This window comes from Aspergillus chevalieri, chromosome 1 (genome assembly GCF_016861735.1).
Source record: "Aspergillus chevalieri M1 DNA, chromosome 1, nearly complete sequence".
In the NCBI taxonomy this organism is placed as follows: domain Eukaryota; kingdom Fungi; phylum Ascomycota; class Eurotiomycetes; order Eurotiales; family Aspergillaceae; genus Aspergillus; species Aspergillus chevalieri.
Genome location: NC_057362.1, coordinates 5,046,198 through 5,072,609, shown reverse-complemented (window position 1 = coordinate 5,072,609; position 26,412 = coordinate 5,046,198). Strand labels below are relative to the sequence as shown.

General features: G+C 48.4%; 9 protein-coding genes across 9 annotated transcripts; 6 read left to right on the top strand and 3 right to left on the bottom strand.

The window, feature by feature from the left end:
- Positions 1 to 1,430: 1,430 nt before the first annotated feature.
- Positions 1,431 to 2,381, top strand: flbD (putative MYB family conidiophore development protein FlbD; the record flags this gene model as incomplete). The annotated part of the gene is given in 2 exon segments (XM_043276350.1): positions 1,431 to 1,520; positions 1,536 to 2,381. 2 exon segments carry the CDS (start codon positions 1,431 to 1,433, stop codon positions 2,379 to 2,381), a joined length of 936 nt encoding a protein of 311 aa, XP_043132867.1.
- A 7,739-nt stretch (positions 2,382 to 10,120) lies between these two features.
- ACHE_11746A (uncharacterized protein) lies at positions 10,121 to 10,520 on the top strand (the record flags this gene model as incomplete). Its single annotated transcript, XM_043276349.1, has 2 exons — positions 10,121 to 10,138; positions 10,194 to 10,520. 2 exons carry the CDS (start codon positions 10,121 to 10,123, stop codon positions 10,518 to 10,520), a joined length of 345 nt encoding a protein of 114 aa, XP_043132866.1.
- A 748-nt stretch (positions 10,521 to 11,268) lies between these two features.
- Positions 11,269 to 11,618, top strand: ACHE_11745A (uncharacterized protein; the record flags this gene model as incomplete). The annotated part of the gene is made up of 2 exons (XM_043276348.1): positions 11,269 to 11,294; positions 11,360 to 11,618. The coding sequence occupies 2 exons, from the start codon at positions 11,269 to 11,271 to the stop codon at positions 11,616 to 11,618; spliced, it is 285 nt and encodes a 94-aa protein (XP_043132865.1).
- A 379-nt stretch (positions 11,619 to 11,997) lies between these two features.
- Positions 11,998 to 12,435, bottom strand: ACHE_11744S (uncharacterized protein; the record flags this gene model as incomplete). Its single annotated transcript, XM_043276347.1, has 1 exon — positions 11,998 to 12,435. One exon carries the CDS (start codon positions 12,433 to 12,435, stop codon positions 11,998 to 12,000), a length of 438 nt encoding a protein of 145 aa, XP_043132864.1.
- A 1,335-nt stretch (positions 12,436 to 13,770) lies between these two features.
- On the top strand, positions 13,771 to 14,215 carry ACHE_11743A (uncharacterized protein; the record flags this gene model as incomplete). Its single annotated transcript, XM_043276346.1, has 3 exons — positions 13,771 to 13,774; positions 13,822 to 13,829; positions 13,856 to 14,215. 3 exons carry the CDS (start codon positions 13,771 to 13,773, stop codon positions 14,213 to 14,215), a joined length of 372 nt encoding a protein of 123 aa, XP_043132863.1.
- A 924-nt stretch (positions 14,216 to 15,139) lies between these two features.
- On the top strand, positions 15,140 to 15,448 carry ACHE_11742A (uncharacterized protein; the record flags this gene model as incomplete). Its single annotated transcript, XM_043276345.1, has 1 exon — positions 15,140 to 15,448. The coding sequence occupies one exon, from the start codon at positions 15,140 to 15,142 to the stop codon at positions 15,446 to 15,448; it is 309 nt and encodes a 102-aa protein (XP_043132862.1).
- Positions 15,449 to 16,371: 923 nt separating this feature from the next.
- ACHE_11741S (uncharacterized protein) lies at positions 16,372 to 16,743 on the bottom strand (the record flags this gene model as incomplete). Its single annotated transcript, XM_043276344.1, has 1 exon — positions 16,372 to 16,743. The coding sequence occupies one exon, from the start codon at positions 16,741 to 16,743 to the stop codon at positions 16,372 to 16,374; it is 372 nt and encodes a 123-aa protein (XP_043132861.1).
- Positions 16,744 to 18,168: 1,425 nt separating this feature from the next.
- Positions 18,169 to 19,010, top strand: ACHE_11740A (uncharacterized protein; the record flags this gene model as incomplete). The annotated part of the gene is made up of 2 exons (XM_043276343.1): positions 18,169 to 18,280; positions 18,739 to 19,010. The coding sequence occupies 2 exons, from the start codon at positions 18,169 to 18,171 to the stop codon at positions 19,008 to 19,010; spliced, it is 384 nt and encodes a 127-aa protein (XP_043132860.1).
- Positions 19,011 to 20,950: 1,940 nt separating this feature from the next.
- ACHE_11739S (UDP-N-acetylglucosaminyltransferase) lies at positions 20,951 to 25,877 on the bottom strand (the record flags this gene model as incomplete). Its single annotated transcript, XM_043276341.1, has 3 exons — positions 20,951 to 21,580; positions 21,628 to 24,232; positions 24,289 to 25,877. The coding sequence occupies 3 exons, from the start codon at positions 25,875 to 25,877 to the stop codon at positions 20,951 to 20,953; spliced, it is 4,824 nt and encodes a 1,607-aa protein (XP_043132859.1).
- Between the last annotated feature and the right edge of the window lie 535 nt (positions 25,878 to 26,412).

Genomic DNA, 26,412 nt, shown 5'->3' with positions numbered 1-26,412 from the left:
TGTAACTTTTTTTTATTTTTTTTTCACACCATTCCTAGTAATTCCTAGCAGCTGAAGAGATCAGTGTATCGCTACTCCATACATACTGAACCGAGCACTCCGTACAATGGAGATTCCATTACCCCTGTTGGGCCAGCACGATCTGACCCGTAAACCTGGTTCTTGACAACGAATCAATGGTCTCCTCCACACCAATCAATCTGCCACACGACCGGTCTGAATCCAGCGTAGTTTCCCCCCTATATCAGACCCGTGGTAAAATCGATAGTGGCAAATCTCCCCACGATTTGGCGAGTGCTATACTCAAATCAGATACTGCATAACAAGTTTTTTTTTTTTTTTTTTCACTGATAGTGGTGTTTTAGTGTTTTGATACTTTTTTAGGATACGAATCCACTCCACTATCCCACATACCGTAGTACCAGTGCACATAGCAAGGAGTATATTCAGAGTACAACTTCCCCAGTCAGGAAGGAAGCCAGTGTCTGTAGGGAACACTCTGGATGGCATCGCGCATGATTAGACTATTTAACTAACAGATGCTGATGGTCACCTGGTTTATGTTGGTGAATTAACAGGGATATCCCCACCGGTAACATACACCATATCAAACATACAATACGGAAAACATACCATACCGTACATACAGTATCAGTCCGAACTGTCAGCTCCGAGATCTTGGATCAGATCTTCCTTCATATAGCGTGGTGCACAGTGGAACCCTATTCCTTTTTTTTTTTTTTTTTGGACCCGTCTCCCTGGTCAATTTCTCGGGATGCGATACTACTTACCACTACTAGCGACTAATTCTGCTTGCTGTCGTCAGTCCCTCCTGACTGGCCCCATCGTATATCTACCGGACGGTAGCGGCGCGATCTTCGATTGATTCCCAAGTCCTCGGTTACGCTGGCCATTGCTTTTCTTCCTGTGCTTCCCTTCCTCCCTTTTTTTTTTTTAAATATTTTTTCAAGTTGATCATTCGCATAAATAATTTCGGTCTTCGCCGTCACCAGTCAAATCATCTCAAATCAAATCAGTCAATCTATCGATCCTCCCTCAATCGGTTTGTTGCTTTTTTGAATATTCATTATTTTTTTATTTCTTTTTTTTCTTTTCTTATTTAGGCGCGCCTGTACCGGTCCCTGCCGTCTATCTGTAAGTCAAGTCAGATCCGAACTTTCTTTTTAAACAGTGCCCACAATTATTTCCCCCGCCCTGTACCTTTTGGCAACCGGGTTTTCTTATTTAACTTTCTCTTGTCTCGCACTTCTGTCTCTTCTCATAATCCATCAATCTTCACTCTTCATTCTTCTTGACTCAAGTCTAACACTCCTCCATCAGACTTCAACCACCTCGACCACCTCATACTTCCTCAACCACCTCCACCTTCTATACCTTCAAACACACCGACCCACCCACCCACTTACACGATGGCTCAGACTCACCGTCGAGGTCCTTGGGTCCCCGAGGAGGACCAGTTGCTTGTCCAGTTGGTGCGCGAACAAGGCCCCAACAACTGGGTGCGCATCTCCCAGCACATGCACTACCGGTCTCCCAAGCAATGTCGGGAGCGCTTCCACCAGAACCTCAAACCTTCCTTGAACCGCGAGCCGATCTCCGCTGAAGAGGGCTTGTTGATCGAACGCATGGTGAACGACATGGGCAAGCGGTGGGCTGAGATTGCCCGCCGACTGGGCAACCGCAGTGACAATGCCGTCAAGAACTGGTGGAATGGCAGCATGAACCGCAAGCGGAGGGGTCTTTCGTCCTCTGCTACTACCACCACTTCCTTCTCTCGCACATCCTACAGCGGCCGAATCGAAGCACCATACCCGCGGGCTTCGACCATCAACAGCAGTCCCCTCAGCCGTCGCTTCTCTTCCACCTCGTCTTCCTACTCCACCGTCAACACTCCTAAGCAACTTTCGCCCATCTATACTCTTCCTTCCATCAACCGCCCCATCGAGACTCCTTTGACCTCGCCTGCGTTCTCGGAAACCTCCAATGCTCCCTCGCTGGTCTCGGATAACAACTCGATCTCTTCTGCTTCTCCCCGCACCGCCGCTTCCCCACAACTCCTGCCTCTTCCTATCGACATGCGCCAACACTACCACATGCGGCGCCAAAGTGTTTCGTCGCTGAACAGTACAGACGAAACCTATGCTACCGGATACCAAGGGCCCAAGGCTGTTGACAGCATTTCTGACATGACCCAAAAGTCCCGATGGATGCCCGAGCTCCCCAGCTGGCGCCAACACACTGCAGCGCTAACGCAGTCGTGGATTATGCCTCCAGAGGAGGTCCGCACACAACCATTGAAGATTGAGACCCAGACCGCAGAACGTGATTCGCGAATGGGTCTCAGCAACCTACTGAACTGAAGAAAAAGAGAGAAAAAAAAAAAAAACAGCGTTTCCTTTGTTCTGAATTTATTTTTACGCAATGATGTACACGCCACATTCCGACCCTGGTCTTTCTTTTACTGCACTATTTTTCCTTAACTGTCTTTCCTTTGTTTGAGTGTGTATATCTAATGTGTCTTGTTTATTCTCTGATTGCTTTTCCCCCGTCGATCCATTGCCACTGCGGGTCACGTGGTCACGACTATTTATTGCGTGGGGGGGTTCGGAGTTGTTTCGCCCCCTTTTGTTGTTGAGCGAAGAGCATTTACTGCAATTATGGGCATTGTTTTTGGAGATCAGGAGTGATGGTTTTTGTCTGGTTTAGAGAAAAGACCGCAAGTGATGGATATGATTTGTACATAGTTGCTTTCCTTTTGATTTGGATCGATGTGCTTGGACTTAATAATACCCCCATGAGTGTTGGTTGTTAATACAATTATTATGATCCTATTCTTTCCGTCTTAGTATTAGTGTCGGTTACCCATCACTTCTGGACTAAGTAGCAATAGTGCGATGCGGGTTCTGGAATTTGAAATACTTGTGTGCCGCACAATGATGTATACTAGTTTGCGCTGGACTCCTTTACGGAGATGAATTCCAACATTAATCTATCCCAATCTAAACAAATTGCAGGAACGGAATTGCTTTTTACCAACAATCCCATTATCTCGTACTCCATCTACTCCATACAGAATATGCGTACACAACTCAACAATTATCCTTATGCACCTGTATGCAGCATAATGCAAGATCCCCAACTACATATTGTGCTCCAAGTCTTAACTATGTAATCCCTGTCTTAGCAGCGTCGCTGTCGACAGCTAAACTAAATCATGTGAAACGGTCGCGCGGAGCGGTCTATCGCGAGTTCTCCGTGTGAGAGGCTCCGTACTTCGCTTAGAATATGCCTATAAGTAGCCCGATACGACAACCTCTTCATCTAGAAAATCGGTTTTACTACTAGGTAGAGTACGCACTCGTTGACCAGTGCATCGCCCCGGCCCAAATCTGGCCGGCCGTTGCGCGTATCGGGTGGTTCCGATCCCTGACATCACTCTACGATTTTGGATCCAAATTTTCAGAAAGGCGGGAAAAGGGAAAAACGAAAGAATTACTGGATTCGGTTACAGGTCGGTCGGCGTCGCGGCCAGGTCAGCTGAGCTGGAACTATGTACTAGTTAACCATGGTACGGAGTTATGTAGCTGTACTTATTGAGTAGGTGGATGGCTTTGGGTAGGTAGGTATTGCTACTTGTACTTGGTTGGCTACGATGTGGGATAGAGAATATGCAGAAGCAAAACTGACAGGGATTGCCTTGCATTCCATTGACTGTATTCGTAGTCCATCCCAGCTACCAGGCATCGCATCGGTATGTATCGTACGAAATAATACCGTACGTAAATACAGTACTCTGTATCATACCTCGGTTCGCAGTCGATCGATTCCAGCTCGAGCAAGAACGTTGAGATTCCCATGTTAAATTTTGATTGGTCCTCGGCCAATCTCGGTGCCCGTGCAGATCGCCGATTGCGCAGCGGTTACGGTACTGGTACCCGCCTTGCCGATCCGTGATCGTTGAACCTAACCAAGCCACGCCATGACTAAGACTCAGGGGTTGGAATTTTGGCAGTTGTCGGATTTTTGTTCATTTTATTCAGTGCAGTGTGGAAAAAGAAGCCTATTGTCTTTATTTTATTGTGATTGATCCGGTTGAGTGGTTCGGACTATGGCTGTGATTTTGTAAGGATTTGATACTGCGCTTGTTTACTGTTGATCCAGTCGGGTCCTCTATACGATGTCCAAATTAAGATAATTAATATACTTGCTGTTAATTAACAGCTTGGACCATGTCCATAATAGACATACGACGGGAGATACGGACGGACAGGGCGCGGCAACGGACAGATTCCTCGCTCTGACCACATGCAATTTCCTGTTCTGGATCTATTCAGCGAGTCTGACAACGTCGAGTACTCGATATTTGTCATGTTCTAGTCGTTATAATGAGGATAACAATAACGACCAGCTAGTTACTGACTATTCCTTTGGCGTGAACAGTAATACTCCCTATACTCTGTACTCCGTACTTTCTCCCTGTACATACACATACTCCATGAATGCATAACCACGTGGCCGCTGTCACATACCAGCCGTTGCAACCTTAACGTACAATACATGAAATACACCCTGTACAGTAAGTAATGATCAACGGTGAAACCTGCATAAGATTTGGAATAGAAGCGTTACATATGCAGGCGGAATAAGGTAAAAGCGATCTAACAAACCATATGCACAGCTAGCTTTCGGAGTCGCCGAACGTCGTCGATCAGCTTGCTTGTTACACCATCTTCTCTCTACTATGAAGTAAGTCGTCTATGCTATTTGATTCTACGAGTGTACTACCAGTGAGCATCAACTTATCGATCTATCCTCGCCTGCTTGCTTAGGTGTGTATGTAGTACAACACTGAATTCCAAATACTTGACGCCTGCCCTACCTGCCTATCCGGGAATACAAGTGCAAGTCATGCACATGCACACGCAGAGCACTTGTCACAGACCGCAGTGCATCCCGTTGCCGTCCGCTTATGCAGGTGCCTGTAGCTAAACGGGACTATCGGGTGGCTTTGGCGCTGGCGCCCAGGAACATGACATGCAACGGAGTTGACGGAGTATGGAATGTAGCACTGTACTTTGGGGGCTTGCGATATGCCGGATTTGATAATGGAGGGGACAAAGAAGTGGCTGTGTGTGATTGTCCAGCCGGGATTATCGATGATTGATAAGCATTTGTAGGGATGGCGTTGAGATGTGGCTGGATCTAGATCCCTTTGAGAGTCGTGCTCCATGCAGAGGAGAGGGGGGGGGGGCTAGGGCTTGAGCAGAGCTTGTTTTGGTGAGGTACAGATACTCGGTCAAATGAGCTTTGTTTGCATGCGCTGTGTCAATGGTGGTGTGCCCAAGTAACATACTAGAGTCTAGATGTATGGATTGGGTATGAAGTACAGTATTGCAGCATCTGATACGTGTAAAAGTCCCTTCTTGCTCATCGCGAACAAAGCACCGGATGACCTCATTCGTATGCAGTTCGATCAGGACGGACGATCCACGATAGACACAACACCGCAAGGTACCCGTCTACTCGTCTCGACCTTCTCAACTGGTGGCTGGGAGTCCCAACAGCATATCCTCGCTTCTCGTGCTACATCCATATAGACGCCGCCACCAAGCGCATCATTCAGATACTGCCCGGCCCAGTATATGCTTTCGTTCCTGCCGGACAGTCATCTGCAATGACACCATGGTCTGGATCTTGATTTTTCACGGGCATTCTTCTCTTTCCAGACATAAACCCGCGGATATATGTCACTCTGGCCTTCTCAGGCAACTGCAAGAGAGCGAGATGGCACTGTGTTGCTCGAGATGTGATGCATTCCCTCAAAAGAGCGCAGCATCACTGACAGGGACGCACCCTGCCAGACACGGAGAACATCTGTAAGTCCGGTACATTTGTATGCTGCATCATGCGGCGTTACAATGTCGTCGCCATCACTCAAGTCCACATATACCCTTGACCTTGATCACGGCAATTTGCCAGATTAGGAAAGTCATATCTTTCCACATCAAGTAAACAAAGCGATGCTGACAGACCCGACGACGACGCATCAAGTATCACTATTTCCTCTCCTTCTCGCATCTGCCCATGTCACAGTCCCAGCTAGTCCCAGCCAGTCCGAGAACGCTGTGCTGTGCTCGAATCCGACACATATGTCGCCGCGTACGTCTCAGGCGGTTTTAGAAGGCTGGTCTGGATCCAGATCACGAGACCGACACTTCATGCTGGCTTGCTTTTGTTGAATATGCAGTGCGACCGCATTGACTTTCTGATAAGATGCACTCTTGTTCGGTCAGGTGATCTTTGCTTTGTGCTAGGATGCATGCTGATGACGTGGGGTTTGAGGATTTTCGCTTGGGGGCCGTGCCTTGTGGGACAGTTTCGGTCCTATTCGCTATTCTGGGATAATGGTCGGTTTTTATTGAAATGTGCCGGGTAGGGTTGGTTTTCTTGGGCAATTGGTGCTTAATTACCTTGGGCCGTTTTGGAGCCCTATGTGCTTGCTCGGTTGTGATATTAGGAGTAGGGGCCTGTGGATTGGTTTGAATTTGGGTACAGTTGATTTTGGATACGGTAAAGTTAGTTTACCTCCCACCTAGGGGCGGTAAGACTGCATATGCAGTAATAGAACTGCGTGGACTCCAAGATGGAAATCAACCGACTTGCCGGAAGAGATATGCGTCGGTATACTGTGAGCTTTCTATTGCACCACCTTTCGAACAAATAGGGTGCTACACCTCTCCTATTCTGGGTGTCCAAATTGAGCTGCTTGCTTGTTAAGACTTAATCCATGAAAGGTTTGGAGCAGAGAATATCATCTCCCTATCAGGGGATCCCACAGGAAGATATACTTGCTGTGGAAGTACCTTGGTAAAGAGATTGACAAATCCGGTTTCGCACGCCAAGAAGTAAGGAAGAGAAGAACTGCTTGCACTGATCACAGAGGAATACCAAAAGGGTGTATCTGCATCGTCCAGAGGTTGTTGGATCCGATAGCTCCGTCAGATGATACCAAAGCGCAACTCTAATCCTGACAAGATGACATTTGATGTGTCGGTTGTCAAAAGCCTACTATATATGGTGGGTCAAAATCTGCTGCGACTATATCCATAGCTCAAGCAAAGATCAAAGTAATTCGTCCTCAACAGGTTTGGAGGGGTAACCACGAACTAAAGCTTCCAATCGAGCTTCTCTGATCTGGACCGCGCAGTTTTTTGACCTTACAAGTTCTCAGAGAAATAAACTACCAATTCCGGGAATCTATCCTGTACCTCCTCAACAGAGAGTTATCGCTGCAATCGCGGGATGCCCACACATCACTGACTGATGTCACAAAGTTCTTTTACCAGTGGCGGGTACGGAGTACATCTGTCCCAGATACCGAAGTGGTGTCTCACCGCGGGCAGGAATTCTTCAAGCTTTACCCAATGGGTCTCAAAAGTCCTTTGGCTCGAACCACGACTACATCAAGAACAGTATTAACTAAGTGAGTTAATCATCACAACTGTACAAGCTAACTTGCATGATTTTCCAGTATCCCGCATCCTCCCTGGCCCAGTTACTGACCCAAGCGCACAAGTCGCGGGAAATGGCCAGAATGGTATGATGATAGTTAAGAGGAGGGGAAGCCGGTCCAAATATTAGCAAGTTGTAGGATGAAGACAAGAGCAGTGGCTTCCGACAATTGGGCGCACCAATGCCGCTTCTGTTTCGTTCGTTCGCCTACACGGCACAGCAACCTTAATCTCCGTTGATATCTCTGTTATTAGAACGCTTTAACTGCTTAAACCTGGGTAAAAGATGAAATATAAGGGACCAATGGATTACGCACTGTGGTACGGCAACAAGAGAGTATGGAGGCAAACCTACTAGTCTTGAGACCAAAGCCAGGTGGAGCAACCGTTTGTGTCTCCCTCTTTACTTCACCTGTCCTCTTGAAAATATAGTAAGGAAGAAGCGAACGTTTTCACAAACCAACTTGTCATTAGGACTTGTCCCATTTCTAACGAACAGATAATGCACCGGGAACGACAGCATCAAACGCGCCTAATGGGCCAAAATGGATCATATGTTAATGATTTTAGACTTGACACATCTGCTGGAAATGCATGTAACGAGCTTGGGCTTGGCATCTACACAGGGGGAGTCCAGTTAGGCACTGAGTTATTGTTAGCCAGAGTCAGTGCATAGTGGTTTGTATACTTAAATTATACTTCCATATACTCTAATTGAGAAATACCACATAAGACGCCAATAAGATGAGTCTAAAAGCAATATTCAGGTCAAAGCCAAAAACAGGAATTCATATTCGTCATTTAAAGAGATAGAATATAGAATAGGTATGGAGAAAAATGAATCCTATCTTGACCAAGACTTGCATGGCTCAAAAGCAAGCTGAGGTTTCCGGACCTTCAGCATTATCTGGGCTCTCTCACCATCATCATCCTGACACCCGGGTCCCTTCGTGACAGCTTCGAGAACAGCCATTTTGATGGCTTCCAGCCCCTTTCGAGGGCAGCTAATACTCAAGCAGAGAAACTAAGCGCTACAATTATGGAGTATTCTGAGCTTCTACCCAGTCGTACCAGTAAGTGCTCATAGCAGTACTGTATTGGGACCAGAGTCAGCCCAGAGTTCAGCTATAATATACCATTTCAGCCAATGAACACGCGGGCATGACTGACTAATCGGACTAGAGTCAAGGGCCGTAATGAACCCAGAGTCAACTCTTCTTCAACTTTACTTCGCTTTCACTCACCTCAGGGCAATACCAGAAGATTCAAGCTCAGGTTCGCGGCATATGTCTCAACACCGACATTGCAAAACTTGAGCAGTGAATTGACACCGATTCGTCCACCCCGGTGGAAGACGGGGAGAAGCTGCCCTCGATCTCACTTCCACTCTCACGGATACCGGGTGTGCAAATTCGATACGTTGTCGGGAACGACGGCCAGAAGGATCATGTTTTTACTGTGGGCCGGGATAGTAATGTCGACCCGATAGAACCCCGGAACTGAGTCTCACTCGTCCATGGGTTGTGATCATGATGCTATGCTTGATTTCCATGATGGTTGCGGCTGCTTCTTCCATCGACGCTGCTATTGAACCTCAAGCCAGTCAAGGCTTTCATGTCAAAGATGAAGTTGGCACTCTAACGACCAGTATGTGTTTCCCTCCTTTCCTACTCCATATCTCTCTTTCAGACCCCTAACGGTTCTCAGGTTGCTATCTCTTTGGTTTCGCTATCGGATCCCTTCTGGCGGGTTCGTTCTCTGAAACCTTTAGCCGCAATATCGTATACATCGTATCGGGCGCTATCTTTATGATCTTCATCATGGCTAAAGCCTTGGCACCAAATAATGGCGCTGCCCTCGCTTTTCCGCTTTCTCGCAGCTTTCTTCGGCTCAACATTCCTGACCTGCGCCGGAGGCTCAATTGCCGACCTTTGGAGCCCCCTGGAAGCAAAATTCAGTCTGCCGTTCATGATGATCACTGCCTATGCCGGAGCAATGCTTGGGCCCGTGATTTCGGCCTACATGGGCGAGAGTCCCGTCATCAGCTGGCGATGGGTTGATTGGACCATGCCTATCTTCGCCGTTGTCGTGATGGCCTTGGTCTTGCTCTTTCAGCCTGAGGCTTATGAGCCATTTCTCCTCAGTTGGAAGGCTGCGCAGTTTCGCAAATCACGGGAGACAACCGATTCAAGACCGAGTCGGAAGCGACGCAAAACTCTTCTCTGTGGAATCGTCTTCGGACCAACATCTATCGACCATTCCTTTTCACATACACCGAACCGATCATCATGCTGTTTACCTTGTATTTGATCATCATCTACATAATTTTGTCAACTTTCTATGAGCAGATATCCCTACATCTTCCAAGAGATTTACGGAATCTCCCCGGGACTGACCAACGTACTGGGTGGCGCAGATTGTCGGTAATCTTTTTACTCTTCCCTTGATTCCCCTGTTATATTTCTGGATGAAGAAAGAGTTCCAAAAGGTTACGGCTGAGGGGAAAATCCTTGAAACCGGAAGTGTGTCTTTACTACTACTACTCCATGATGGGAGGTTCAATATTCCTTCCAGTCTCGCTCTTCTGGATGGGTTGGACTTGTTATGTATGCCTCACCCCGAATCCTCTAGATATTTTACTTTAGCTAACAAGCGATACAGTCCGACATAAGCATTTGGTCCCCCATTATCGGATCAGTATTCTTCGGATACGGCCTCATCATCGTCTTCACCAACACGTACCTCTACATCATCTTGGTGTACCAGATGTACTCCGCATCCGCCCTCAGCTTCATGACATTTGGCCGTTACATGGTCTCGGGGGCAATGACTGTTGGTGCAATTCCGATGTATCGCAATCTTGGGCCTCATTACGCACTGATCATCCTGGCTTGTATTGCCCCTGTGATGGCTCCTGTGCCTTTTCTTCTCTACCGATATGGTCATGTTATCCGACGGATGAGCAAGGGGGTCCAGAACAAGGATTGATTGGGATCATGCTATTCGATTCGGTGCAAGGCTAGATGTGATTGGCGTGCCGATTCTTGCAAGGGCCAAATAATGCCCGTTTAATATGTTTCCTTGGGACCAAGAAAATAGAAAACAAGATTGAAATACCAAAACTCGCTAATAATAGGAATTGCTTGCTTTGCCAGCAAACAAAAAGAAAGAAACATACAACAGCCGGGATTCGCTGGTGGTCGCTCACCCGACTACTAACCGGCCGGATGAGAGCGATTCCACCGCACCGTCGTGTTGATGAATTAACCACCTGGTAGACTAGGACTAGGACGGGGACAGGGCATGCGACACTATTGACGGATCCCGACAACGAGAACCACGTCCATGACTGGTATAACCGAATCAAGGAGCCCCAAGACTTAAACAGAGGATCACGACAACCCCGCGCCGGACGAACTGGGAATCCTCAACCATCCCGTACATATGACCGATGTCCCAGAGACCGGCGAGGGGGGGCTCTATCTGCGTGGAGAGCGCGTGGGAATGGGTACACAGAAATGCAGTTGGGTGAGAGTACATTGATCAGTTCAAGTTTGCTGAGGGCAGAGATAGGGCCAACCTGCATTGGGCCAATGCCAATTATGATGGCAAAGCAGAATTAAAGAATCGGAGCAGCCCACGAAGCCCATTGTCAGTACCCATTGGGAAAGTCGGGCCACAATGTAAGTCAAAAAAGCAAGGAATCATTATCATCATCATCAATTGTGACTGATTCATGTCCGTAGAGCTTCAAACTTATATGTAACTGGCTATGTCGGTTTCTTTTCTTTTCTTTTTTAAGACACTGACGATTGAAATCGGTCCAGCTTCCACTACTTCTGGGGCGGCTATAACCCAGGTCGCGATCCGGGCATGGACCGAATGATCATGTTGACGTGGACGCTACGCCGGGAGCTGGATGATCAAGTGGAGGAATTGAATAGTGTCATCCGAGAAGCCATGAGCGATGTCAATGGCGACAGGCGCACCGGTCAGGTGCACTGTGTCGATATCCATCGCGATTCGACGGCCACCGGTGGTGCGAGGAAAGGCCTTAGCACGTATAAAAGCGAAGCCGGCGCCTAGTCGAACAGCATGTTATTAATTGGAATGCGAGATTATTATTTACAGCCTGGCTTGTGATGGATGAGCGAACCAATTGACCGCCGCGGCTGAGAAGGTTGGGAGCTTCTCACTGTACTGATGTCCTTGATAAAATGAGGTGGGTGTTCAGTGATATGTTTTATATAATCAGGGCCAGGCAGGGTTTGGTACTCAGTAAAAGTGTCATGAGTCAAACGTGATTGATTCAATTAAATTTGCCCAAGCGCTCGAAACACAGACTTCGAAAAGGAATCCAATATAACTCATTAAGTCCTCAATAACTAACTTGGCACCGTCAGAGTGAAGCTCGCAGCTTTTCCCACTTTCCAAGAAACCTCTCCACAAACTTTGCTTTCTTCTCCTAGTATTGCTCCTTCGCGGCCAAATTCGCTTTTGAATCTGAAAGGGTGTCCGCCTTTAGGTAAAGCCCAAAGGAATACAGGTCAAGGAAAATCTGGGAACCCTTGGATCCCATGGAGTGCTTCCACTGCGGGATTTCGTCCCAGAAGGCCTCCCGAAGCTCGTCGGCCGCAGTTGCCCAGCTCTCTGACTTGGCTAATTCGAAAGTCGGTTCGATAAGAGCCGGAATGGTGATTAGGGCCGGGGCATGGCCAACAAATTCCCAGTTGATCATCCCCTTCAAAGTCGGTGTTAGTGATTCAGAGAATATTATGTTATGAAGACCAAGACCCCTATGCACGAGTGAGAGCTTAACATCCTCGCTGTGTATGCCATTTTTAGGCTTCTCTAGGAGAGACTCGCCAATACCGGCTGCAACTAAGTCAGCTAAACCCTGCATTGAGCTGCATGGTCTTACCAATCTTCACATCGCCCCTTTCAGTTATTAAAATATATTCACCTGTCAAGCCACCATGGCAGACGTCCAGGTCTTTGTGAAATTATCTGAGGCCTTCAAGGGTCTTCGAAAACGTCAGTTTAAGGCCTTTACATTTTTTTGTGGTTCATTTAGAGCTTACCGCCTGTTTAATTTCATTCAATGTGATCCCCCAATGTCCATAACAAAAGTAAACATTGCCTTTGGAACAAAAATTTCCCTGGCAATCAATAAGCTAGGGTGGGAAACTTGGGATAAATGATAAACAGGGATCTCTTTTCCTTCAGCATTGCAATGACTGATGTATCCAATTGGCGATCCATCTTGGAACTCAATGAAGTCAATTCCCCTCCATGAGCAGCCTAAACCGACAGACAGTCGATCATGCCGATCATATGGTGAGCCATGCTTAATGAATTCACATTTTCCATTGTCTTGCTGCACTAGAGTCGAGGAGAAGACTGTCCCGGGTATGATGGTTGACCTGCGAACAGGCAAGTCAAAATGTGGATCAAGCTTCTGTACTGGGGCCATCAGGGCAGCAAATATCCTTTTAGGCTTAGCCGATAGGCACCCAATCCATCCAACTATCCACGTCCACTAAAAAATTATGCAAGTCACGGGGATTACTATAATTAGTAAAAAGTTGAGTATTTCGGTAAATTTTTGGGTATACCCAAGGACAATTTCCAGGCCTATCGACTACACACCAAAATTCGCGCAAGGTCACGTGATACACTGCACAAACCCCGGAAACATTATTAAATATTCCAGAATTATCTGAAAGAATGCTATACGTACCTACTATAAAGTACAATATCGTGTTCCTCTGTCATGAGTTGTCACTGATGGATGTGTTCAGCGCTCATACCAGCGCTATTGAGCAAATGCATCCGGTGACCGGAACTGGGCATTTCCAGCTACTGGAAAAGGCTGCTGTCATTTTTGAATATGGATGCGGATATAATTCTATACGAGCCACAAGATCAGAAGAATGTATGTTTCCCGAAGAAGCTGCAGCCATTAAAGTCTCAGCATTCCTAGCCCTCTTGTCACTGCAAATTCCGATGTGTGGCAAAGCATTATGCTAAAAACAATGTGGAATGCAAGTAGACTTCTGCATGCAGTATTCTTTGCAGTATATGAATTCATATCATGGCCAATGTCTATAGAGTCATAAAAGCCCTCAATTGACTAGTTTGATTTACCTTAAAAACAGCATCAAATAATTCAAGTCATTCCACTTCGCCAACTTCTATACTTACCTCCCTTGTTCATTGTTGCCAAAGCGAAACAAGTATGTGTTAGATTTCTTCCAACAATTACCTTTTGACTAATCAACCTATACAGGTCAACATGTATTTCCGAACTGTGTCAATCTTAGCCGCTCTTATCGCTGCTGCTTCCGCAGCCCCTCCAGCGCACCCTCCAGCGCACCCAGTCCCGGCGCACCCTCCTCCAGCGCACCCTCTCCCTCCTTGCAAGCCTGGACACGCCTGGCCTGATCACCACGACTGCCACAGCTTCTTCGAGTGTGCCGCCGGGGGCGAGCCTGTTCGGAAAACATGCGGCCCCGGGGCTGCATACTGCTGGCAAGTTGGGGTTTGTGTCCCTGAGGAAAAAGTGCCAAGTTGCCCTAATGCAGGGCCTGCAGCCCTCCCTGGAGGCCATCGCCAACCTGGACCCAAGGGCCACCACTGAAGATGGCAGGGAAGATGATTTTGCAGTAATTTGTGATCCATGAAATGTTCCTCTATCACTTCTGAGCTGTTGATGGTTTGTCCTTGTTAATTTTTAGCGGGAATATGGTGGGTTTGTTCTGATGGTATTACCAATATGCCGTGCTTTAGGAGAGGCTTGATGTCTCGTTATCTGCAATCACTAGGATTGTATCTAACTGAAGTTGCTCCTTATGACGAGAAAGCAATCAACTACTCTTCTATATATGGTTTTCGCGCGTGTTTTGTCTACTCATGAATTGGTTATTGGTTTACTATGCCTACGTTATTGTCTTCTTCTAGTTCTCTTTGGCCCGTCACTCCGGTGTGACAAGGATTGTAACAGTTAGAAGATGTGAATATCTTCCTTCAAAATTACAAGGATTAAGTCATACACATGTTATAGTCAATATAGTAAAAGAAAGGCGAGAAGATATAGAAGAACTAAATTTTTGTAAGTATTGAAAAACCTCAGCCCGCCTTCGTCCTAACATTACGTGACTTACCAGAGGTGTGAAACGGATAGACCAATGAAGCGGGTTTTCTCCAACCACGATGCACACCAGGGGCGTCAAGAGAAGGAGAAAAAGCACTCGACGGTCTCGACGAGCACAATGTAATGGAAGTTGCCGACATGGGAGAAGCCCCGGAGGTCCTTGGGCTCCAACCGCACCTCCTCAAGAGTCCACCACCCACCAGCAACCACCAGAACAGATAAGACCGGTGACGCCAACGCAGGCTCAACACTTCCCTCACCCTTCCCCTGAGAACCAGCCTCTGCACATGCAGCCTGAACAGGATACCCCTCCTGCAAACCCAACCCACGAGTCCCCGGAAGCCAACTGTGCTTGGAGCTACAAAACCATGTGTCAGATACAGTGGCATCACACACAGCCCAGATAAAGGCTACAGGTGAAGAAGTCACAGGACTCATCTCTGTGGTTAGCCAGATGATCTCCATTTGGGAAGAGAAGAGCTTGCAAGGAGCTGCTTCCCTTGGCAAAGACATCAGGATCCTGGTCCTGAATTTCAGCAAAAACCTGGCAGAGGAACACACTGCTAGAAAGGAAGAGAATCAGCAACCCCCACCCTCCAAGCACAACAGCTATGCTGAGGCGACAAGAACCTCTCCTACCGGCCCCAAGACACACACCATACTGCCTGCGACCCCGTACAAGACACCACAACCAGAGAAACCCTCACGCATTTTCCTCCGCCCCCCAAAGACCACCCAAAAGTCAGATTTTGTGTGCGTCTGACGCGGTCGACCATTATCACGGAGAAGTAGCTCATGAATGCGGCCCGGCTGAGATAGCAGGCCTAGAGAAGGAGGAAGATGGAGCTGTAGAGTCCCAGGTCGTTGTACAGCATGAATTGGTAGTTGTTGACGACGAGTACGCCTCTCGACCGGCAGAGGAACTGTGTCAGAGAGCCGAACAGAAAGCGCTCTCGGTATGATGGGTAGCGGGAACCTTCCGGTCCTTTTCTGCAACTCTTTGTCGACGATGACCTTTGGGTCATCTGGTTCAATTCCTCGTGTGCGTCCAATGAGGAACATTGCAACATGCACCGAGCCACCCTGGACAGCACTCGATAAAGTGAATGTAAAAACTTGACATATAGCTATTCTCGTCAGGATGTCCGGGGAATGCCAACATACATGTCAACGCAGTCGGTTATTGAAGAATAGGGTTTGGGGATTAAGGTGTTCACCGCAGTGGGGTATGGGGTAAGTAATAAGGAACCCGGCATTTGCGGATCATGATTGACATGTCCGACATAAGCCAAGTCTTCATATGCAAATACAGTCTCTGATTTGACTGGGTGGCGGAAAGATGCAAATTGTACGATATACAGTGGCATACCCCAGCGTTTTGGCCCCGGAGATAAGAGCCAGGTATAAGTACATTTCCCCATTTCCCCAGACTTCCCCAACTTCGGGCCCTAGGACGTGCATCCGTCAATCGAAAATCATTAACATAATCCATAATAAATAAATAAACAGATAAACTTGACGCGACCAGAACACCAAACGGGGCGAGTGTCTCAATTGGGCAGTAACAATGCCTGCTTGGCCTTGACTTCTTGGTATTTCCTCCAAACACTTCCGTTCACTTCCTTCAGCGGGATATAGGCAGAATCGTAGTCGGGCCAAACCACCTTCTCGGAGCCGCCGCGCGTCTTACGGAGTCTTTCCTCCATGGACGTTCGCTTGGAAGCCCCCGTCCGAGGTGATCCAGAGGGAGGTGACATTGACATCATAATCATCAAGGTAGTCATGCCAGAAGAACCAGTTGTTGAAGAACTGTTCTTCCGATATTCTATGAGCTTTCTGGATCGTGATTTGAATCGGTATGAGCTCAGCCTTCTTGTCCACATTATTAAGACACAAAAGGATGGCATCAATCGCGGGGACGTTGTAGGTCCTGGGCACATATAAAGCCTTTTCATGCGAGAGGTTGTAGGACGGAAAATCTCGGAAGATGAACTGGGCATTGGCCCGATTATATCCAAACAGGAATTCCGGTGGTGACGATGGAGCGAAGGATGGCATTTTCAAGGAAATATCCGAGCACAGACAGGTTGCTGACGAGGTGCCCCATTGCTCTCATGCTATCTTCAATTGAAAATAGATACGTCCCGAGCGAAGCCAGCTCTTTAGTGACTGCTTCACGAACGGCGCCACAGATGCAATACCCAGTCCTATTTCTTTCATGGAAAACCGATGATCTACATGCTCTGGGTCAATATTATCGGGAACAGCTCTTTCAGTAATACAGGCTTTCACATATGATTGGTATCTATGGAATATTTAGCGTGCTATGATCAGTATTCGTAGCTGCAGAGGATCTACCTTGACCAATCCCATTCAGTGCACTTGTCTTTCATACGTCCTGTGAAGCGCTGTGCGTGTCGGATTATTCGACTAATCTTCTCGCAGGCGAGATTGAACTTGCCTCCTCTGATGCAGCTCACCAGCAACAATGGGTTACAGCCCGTGTAGTCCTCAACCTCATCCAGTGTGTAATCTCCAAGGGCCACGGCACTGTGGTGGCTCCACCAAGCGTCCATTTCAGCCTGCTCAAGCAGAGGAGGTCAGTTATATATTGAAAAGAAGTAGTGTCAGGTAATTGTAATCAACGTCAACTTACTCTAATGAACCCGCCATATACAGTGAATAGATCGTCATAATTCTGTCTGTGTCATGCGGTGGAAGAAGATGTTACTTCAAAGTGCCGAGTACTGTTTTCAACCCAGAGCGACATCTTTTGAGCCAACAGCGTACGTATGATTTTGTTGAAGCTTCATCTTCGTCATCTAGTCTTCGTCATCTAGGGCGTTCAGTTGGTCCATGACATATACAACGGAGGTGGACCAGTTATTGGCAATGAAATTGGCAACTTCATTCATGTCCTGCAGTTTAATAATTTCCTCGACCTTCTCAGGGAGATCACTCCAAGTAAACAGCAAGCATTTCTGCAGGTATCTCGTAGGATCTTTGAGGCATGTGCGGCAGTCTGGAAATTACACAACCCGATAGCCGTATGCCGTGAGAAAACATGTGAGGGTTGCAAGAAGGGTTGACTTCCTGTAGCCCATGAGGCCATATACCCAGACATTTGGATGGCCAAAACCCTCTGCCATTGAGTGGAAAGCATCAATGAGGCCAGAGAACACCTCCCGTCCCATGTAATGATAGTTTCCCTGGTCAATTGGAGCAATCTTATGTCTTCTTTCAAGGCTTCCCAATCATTCACTTTGCCATTCCATGTCAAATTTATTATAGTTGAGCAGCAGGGACTTCATTTACTCCTCTTATCACAACAGCATGATTCTCCTATACGTATTTATTATTCAGCAATTCAACACGTTGGCAAACGAATTTACAGAGCACCAATACATTCTCCCAGCGAAATTCGAAGGTTGGTACATCCCAGCAGACATTACACGTTGGTATAGTCTACCAAAAACGCCAATCATGAAGCGTTTTCCAAATGGAAATTCCGCTCTCAGGGCGTTTGAAAGTCTAGAGGCAATGACGGTACCCACCCACGATGCCGTCGTGGGCGTTGCCTTATTGTCGAATACTGGTACATTGTCTACATTGGTCTTAATACCTTGTCCGTTTCTCTTATATGTGATCCCATAGGAGCTTTCAGACTAACAGCCAAACAGAAAAGAACGCTACAAGAACACTTTATCCAGAATTGAGCTCAGCCGGGGATGACCCGCAATGGTATATTATCCTCGAATGAGAGGTATACGAGCCCTGAATTGCGCGACCCGTTTTCAGCGGAACATTTACTGCAGCTTTCGCGAACATGCGGATCTTCGACTGACGCATGACATGGAAAGTAAATAATATGATTTACTTTTTTCGAGATAATGGTAAAGGGATACTGTCCTCTTTATAACCTGAGATATTGTGCTTGAAATGAGCCTCTTCCATATCAAGAGGTTCCTCCTAGGTCGATTAGCTGCGCCGCCTTGTGATTTCTGTGAGATGGGTATTTACATTCAATTTTGATGCTGACGGGAAGTGGCCAAGGACAATGTTCACATCTACGTGGTCGCGCGCGAGGTAACACGCTTGCTGAAGGATTTCTTCTGAATGATGATGGCGCTGGTCGCTTCTTCAGGTTTGATTTGGTGGCTGACCCGCTTGATGTGGCAAACGCTTTCTTGGATAGCGATCTTGACAATGAAGTCTATGTGAAGATGCCTCCTGGTAGTCAGGCTAGCGTAACTAAGATTCTGGCCAGAGTTATGTCCACGACTACCGAAACTGTCGTTACGATTTCAACAGACCAGGGCGCATAGAGCATTAGGGTTTAGAAATGTGTCTCCCGACGTGCATTAACGCAGACTTTCTGTCAAATGCATCTTGAGAACCCAATCCAGGAGGATGGATTGAACAAGCGGTCTCCATAGTGGGAAAGAGATTCCTTAAACCAATCATCCGCCAGAATCTAGTCAACTGGACTTCTTCGCCCAGTTGAAGTTATCCCGCCGAGCACATTTCTTCCAGTCACACCGTCTCGTCTCGCGATAGAATCTCTCGAGTTCGCATCGGTCCGCTTGGTGCCGGATTCCCCCCCCCCCCCCAACATCTCCGTCTTGTTTTCGTGCTTGGAGACTGGCTTTGGAACGTATATCATTTCATGTCCCCTTCCAGTTCTCGACTGGCATGCTGCTCTCCTGCTCAAGCCAATGATCACGGGCTCAGTTCCATGCAGCTGGAGAACCTTTGGGTGGATTCGATATACTCAAGGGGGCATTGGAGACGTCGCGGTTTAACCAATATGAACACAGCTTGAACAGCGGCATTGTTGACAGAGTTCTATGATGCGCTGTCTTCTATATCCCATATCTCTAGCCGAAAAATGTGTTGGTACTCTGCGCAGCATCCTGTCCGCTTTGTGGCTTTGCAGTCTCAGACCTGGCAGATTTGCTATCCACACCTTGAACCGAAAAGTGGGCTATCTTCTACATGTGCATGACAAGGACACGACTATTACCACAGATAACGAGCTGTGCGTTGCATATCCTCTCTTGACGAACATTATCGTGTGGGTGAAAACGAATTTGCTCTTGAGCTTCGCAATACCAAATGACTGAACCTAGTGATCGAACTCAGACTGATCAAGTCAGAAAATCTGCTCATCCAAATCGCAAGGATAAAGCAAGTCTTGTCTGCCGAGATCTTGTACCATCCATCGATACTTGCAATCCAAGTCAGATAAAGACGGATACATTTTTACGCCCTAAACAAGGAGACGTACAATACATGCCGGTAAATGATCCTGGCTATGAAATTATCCATATTGAACCCACTCCAAAGTCAACCCTCGCTTCGAGGTGGGAGCGTCAGAGCTTAGCTAGAAACAACGGCTACCAGCGCTAACGGGAATCACCTCAATTGAGCCACAGTGCTCAGCTTCAATCTCCAGGAATACACCAGATTGTCTTGTCATCAGACAATGTCAGTGATTCAACAGGCCATTGCACGTCCAACTATGCACCACATATCATGCAAATTCGATCTCATTTACTCCCTGCCATATGTCACTCAGTCTGTTACTGAAAGATGGAATGTGGTATGTGTCTGCGCCTATCTTTCCATGCAACAGGATTTTAGGCATGCAAAAAGAGATACAAACGAGCTCGAATCCCGTATTGGGAAGTGGATTTTTATAAATAATAGTCGGTCTTCATATAATGCGTGGATGCTGGTGCTTGTACAATACAGGGAAATCACCCCTTCTATCCAATACGACATACAAGCCCAAGTACTTACACAAGTCAAATCCAAGCATTTATCCAAAAATGCAATGCAGAATACATCACATCTAAAAATCAAAGTAATCATACCAAAACGCCTACCCTACCAAGTCAAATCAAATCATGCTAGATAAACTATCCCAGGCCAGATTGGCTCGTCAACTCCGAGGTGTATCCAATTTCTGCGCCAAAACACCATTCCCCCTATCAAAAGAATCCCCAGAGTAGACCAACTTGCCCGGCCAAGAAATAACAAGATACAATGACGCCATATACCACATACCAATTTCAAAAAGGTAGATGAGAATCTCAAACCGTGTATGAATGACTCCCAATCGCCATAGCTACATGTTGAACACACCCAAGAACTCAAAACAAACTAACCAGAAAAAAGGAACAAAAAATAGAGGAAAGATGCTCAAGGGGTATAATCCAATGCCAATATCAATATACCAAGATCAAGTCAAGTCAAAATCTCATCATAACCAAATATCACCCTCCTCGCCCTCAACCCACCTCTTCCAAACCTGCTCATACGCATCCTCCAAATCGCGCACCCAACGCGCGGTATCAAACAGTCTGCTCCCTCTTCTTTCTGAGAAGATCATCTCGCGGAGGTCTGAAAGACGGCCTCTTGCGCGGCCGTTTCCGCCAGGCACGTACTGCGTGCTTGTGCATAGACGGATGGCTTTTTCTTCGTAGTCCTCGTCGGATGAAGCGATTAGTTCGGTTTGGGCTTGGCGGCCGAGGTCGGTGTTGGGGAGGGCGCTGCTGAGGATGCTGCTCGCCATGCGGGAGCACATTTTGTATTTATAGCGGGGGTATGTGAGGAGGGGGGTTCCGCTCCAGAGGACGTCAGTTGCTGTTGTGTGGGCGTTACATTCGGGGGTGTCGAGGAATAAGTCGAGGATCTTCGCTCGTGAAATGTGGGTGTTTTTGGGCGCCACATCTGTGAAGATGATTCGAGATGCAGTGTCTGGACCTGCCCAAGCAACAGCTAATTCCCGGAGATTCTGTTCTCCAGATTCGGGAAAGCGGAGCAGCCAGAGCACGGCATTGCGAATCTGTGCAAGTATACGGAGCCAAGTACGGAAAGTCGTTGGTTCAATCTGGTCTTGTTAGCTCTATTCAATCAATACAAACTGGGCGTACTCACTTTATACAACTGATTGAAGTTACCAAGAATAAGGACGTCATCCCTCAGATTAGGGAAGAGCTCCTTCCGCATCCGCCACCGCAACTCTTGCTCCTGATCCCAGTTCAGACCAGCCTCATGTGCATCCGGCGCACTTTGTCGGTGATCACAGCAGAAGAACGTATCACGGGTGTAGACAATCTTCTCCCCGTACACCCACCCTTCCATGTCTTCGCTATGATCCTCCTCAAGGAGCCGCTCCTCCATCAATGTCCTCCGTCTACCTGGGCTCAATGTCTCGGGGGGGATTGACAGTTCATCAGCAAGGATGTAGTCACACCACTCAGCACCAAGGGTACCTGCAAAACCCATGAAGGACATATGAATTGGTGCAGGTCTAGCGGCAAAGACCTCGTTTCGGGCACCCCGTGTGTACCCGTTGAGGTTGATGAGGATGTGAATTCCATCCTCAACGATCTGGTTGACAAGTCGATCAACCGGCCAGGCGCTGGCATCGTGGAAGACAGGTGCTTCCTTTTCAATTTGCTGACGATGAATGGACCGATCGCTTGGGGTGGTGGCGTAGCAGTACGCCTTCACCTTGGACGGATTATGCAGACCGAATACAGACTGCATCAAATGGGCAAGAGGGTGGTTGTTAAAGTCAGACGACACATACCCAACCTTAAGGTAGGGATTAGGCGGCGCTGGAGGCGGATAAACCGTGCCGGGAAGCCACGGTGCACGAAGGGTCGATGACGAGATACGAAGGCCGTTCCGCTGTGAGATTTGTCGCACCTGCTTCGCAGAAAGGGGGCAAGTAAACGTGTGGAACGGTAAGACGGTTGGCGCATTCGGCGCTGTAAGCCCGGCCGGGAGCTGGGGTCTTCTGTATTTGGTCCACGGATATTCCTTGCCATGAACGTAACGATCCTGGTACCACTGCCAAGTAAGCGAACGAATCGCACGCTCGACGAGCCGCACAATCCGGGATCCTTCCCATCTCTGGCCTGCCCATGCCTGCAGAATCGAAACCAGGGAGCCTTTCTGACCGGATGAGAGACGGTGACTGTCCACAGCTGGAGCCAGCTGCGCGCACAGTTGGTCCACCATACCCGGGGTCAGCAAGCCACGACCCCAGGTTTCACCCTCACGGAGTTGCCGATCCACAATATCAACCACGCGTTTAATCCAGCCAGCACCTGTATCAAGGTTGTACGCGTCACGCAGCATGCCCTGCTCATCGACATGCCATCGATCCCGGAAGCCATATCCATTGACGACGCCACCGCGACCAACCCAATTGCAGACCGAGTTCAGAGCATTGGCCAATCCGCACACTGCTTCCGCAAACTCGGGATTCACCTTCACAGCCCGCTTGTAATACACAATCGCATCGTTAACCCGACCAGCATCCTTGACCGCGTTCGCCAAGTTCGCCAAAGCAATGTCGAAGTTATTGTCACACGCAACAGCCTGTTCATACATTCGAATAGCTGCATGGAGCTGCCCGATGTCCTTGAGCAGACTACCAAGATTGGTATACAGATGCGCGTGCCGGGAATCAAGACGCAGTCCATAGTTGTAGTACGCCAGAGCAAGTGAAATGCCGCTTCCAGGAATCACACCGGGTATATCAGGGTGCTGAGTTTCTCCGCTGGAGCGAGCAGGGCTCTTCCCTGGGTTGTTTTGGATACCCGCAAGCAGGATCCCCACATTGTTAGCAGTCGACGGGCTTTGTTGAAGCGAGAGTGAAAGGTAGTAGAGCGCCAAGATGTCGCGCACGCCAGGAGCCGACCTTGGAGCTCCCGAAGAGGAGATACTAGACATGCCATCCTGGTAGATCTTTGCAAGGGAAAGCAGAGAGTTGCTGGTTGTCGAGATCGCAGCTTTCCGTGCAAGACCCTCCGCGACAAACTTGATCCCTGGCGGTGTACCGCACGGTGAGAAGACCAATTTTGACGTCTGAAGGGCCTTGTCGGGATACAGCAAGATCGTTTCCCCATTGTCATGCTGGCCCGACGGATAAGAACCATATGAGAAGGCAGCAAAGATTTGCTTGATAAGACCTCGAATGCCATGGAGTCTCCGCCCAGCCGCGATCAAGATTGCATCCTCAAAAGCCGCTGCGGCTCTCGCGTTATCACCCAGTGCATAAAGCATATTCCCCTTGGCGTGTACAAGGGCCAGTATTCTGCCATTGTCGGCACCGGGTATCGCATAGCCACTGGAGGCGAAACCCAACGGCCGGTTATCCGGAGCACATTGGTCGAACGAAGCAGGATGTCCAGTTGGATGTCCAAGGTCATTGTCGTAATCGAATGACGCCTTTTCATACATGCACATATCAGACGCACTTTCTGCATCACTCTCGGGCTCACTTGCATGCTCATCGGTCGTGAAACAGTCCCCGTCTTTCGGATGCCGCAGGGACGTTTGTACATAGTCGATGATGTTGACTGCTTCTTTGCCGCGGTGTGTGTTGCACAACAAGCCCACAAGGTGTTCCACGGCCTCAAAAAAGCTTGGGCGCAGCTTGACAGCACGTAGCCAGTGGTGCAACGCTTCTTCCCGGCGATCAAGGGCGAGAAGAGTCGCTGCAAGATTCGAGATAGCCTCAACATGCCTAGACACACAGAGTTAGTATATTATGTCAGATGCAGTACTACGCAGACCACTCACGTTGTATCTCTGGCCATAATCCTAGAGTACCATCTCATGGCCTTGTGATAGTCACCGAGACCATAAGCTAAGCAGCCTCCCAATAGCATTCCGTCGATCCATTCCCACCCACTTTCTATGCAAAGGTGGGACAGCATCTCAAGTGCTGATACAGCATTGGCGCTCGGGCTTTCATTGAAGGGGCCCGAGGGTAATCGGGAAACAGATGCCGTGAATCGTCCCGTATGGCGTAGTCTGTCGATCATCTGCATATCAGATGCGCCATATGGTTGCTGGAAATGGGGGCGACTCGCTTGCGAGAAATCTAGTCCAGGCTGACGGGGCGGTTTGGGGTAGATGCTGGGTTTCAGCAAGCGCTGATTTTGGACATCCCCAGTGTTGTTGGAGATGCTGTTCCGACGGGCCTGATGAATAGAAGCAAGAAGATCAACGTAAACACTGTGAGCCCACGATAGGACTTTCTCTTTGAACTCCGCATTTGTCGTCCGTGGATTGTGACCAGGCACTGGCTGCTGTAGGTTGGCCCACGGGGCGAATGGCTCATTGCTTGACGGATGCGAGGGGTAAGGTGCGGTATTCTGTCGTGAGTGACTTGGCAGGATCTGCTGATGAAGAGCAGAGTCAAGGGGTTTCTGGTCGGAGTAGCGCGGCGGAAAATTGCTTTTGACCGTAGAATCAAGATTCAGCATCCCTAAAGGTGCTGGGTTCCAGGCGACGGCTGCATCGGGGTGGTTTCCGGGGGGGATCGAATTTTGGGGGTTCAAAGATGGATCGTAGAATTGCATGTTCGGCTTCGCAAACGAGGCCGGGGAATTAAATCGTGAATCCCGTAGTGCCGCTGGACGATATGGGATGTACACCCCATCGGGCCAGTAGGGGCCATAGGGACCGCTGCCAGCAGATGCCGTTGGGCCGACGCATGGTTGGAGAGTAGCGGGTAGTACCGTAGGAACGTATGCACCATCGTGTAGATAGAACCGCTGTTGCTGCATGGGTAAAGTCTGATTGAGAATCGAGTCCATTCCAGGATCATAATTCAGCGAACGTACCCAGCCGGTTCCATTCGCATCCTGGGTCATATCTCCTGCAACTGCAACACCTCTGATCGCATCATTCTTGTTATATACGGGCGGAAAGTTCGAAGGCTTAGGTCGCGACGATTGATCCAGGACGGGTTGCTGCCAGTTGTCCATGGGGAAACCCGTCTGCGGGGAGAGGACCTGTCCCGCTTCCAACGACGACACCAAAATATGCTTGCTTGCCGGAGGCTGGATAGTGGTGTCCCCAGGGGTCCCATCATAGCCAGCTGAAAGCGTTCCATTTGGCGTTTTCCTCCTCAGGGCATGTTCACCGACGGAGGGGCTTGAGCTGGAAGTATTATCGCGCAGGTCGAGACGTTGGATAGGATGCGGGTATTGTAATCGAGTCCTAGGAACCGACTGGAGAGAATTCTTGGACGGATCATTTCGAGGGAGCGACGATGGAAAAGAGTTGAAGCCGTAGGACGAATTAAGGTTGCCCGGGGCGTGGTAATGGCTCATGTGATGATGTGGTTGAAGCGACGGGAAAGGCGCCACGGAAGGTAACATCTTGGCAACCTGAGTGGGGTAAATGCCTGTTCCTGCGTGTTCGCTTTTCACCAGATATAGAAAAGGGAAGGAAGGAGGGGGTTGAAAAAAGATTAAAAGAGGAAGAGAGTCAAGGAAACGAGTCGACGTCAACGGTTGAGGGGCGGTGGTATAATGGTGGTATTAAGTCGAGAACGAACAGGGGTATTTTCTCCGTTTCGAAATTCGATCCCTGCTGGTGAATCAACAAGAAGCATCCTCCTTGAAACGTTTCCGACACCTCATTATGGACCTGAACCAGGAACACTCGACATTCAACGGGACCCCCCACCACTGGTCCCCGGACGCGACATCAACACGAGCAGTGGTGGACGATTCAAAAAGGCCAAGCAACGACCAGACAGGGGTCGTGAGGAGGGATATAACGGTAAGGTAGCGGTGAGAATGTGAGCGATATGGTATCAGTTCGAGGACAGTCGAGATCGCTGGCGGTTCAGGGATAGAGGGGGTGTTTTCTAGAAAAGGGTGTACGACGCGCGAGAGGATGAAAGCCGTC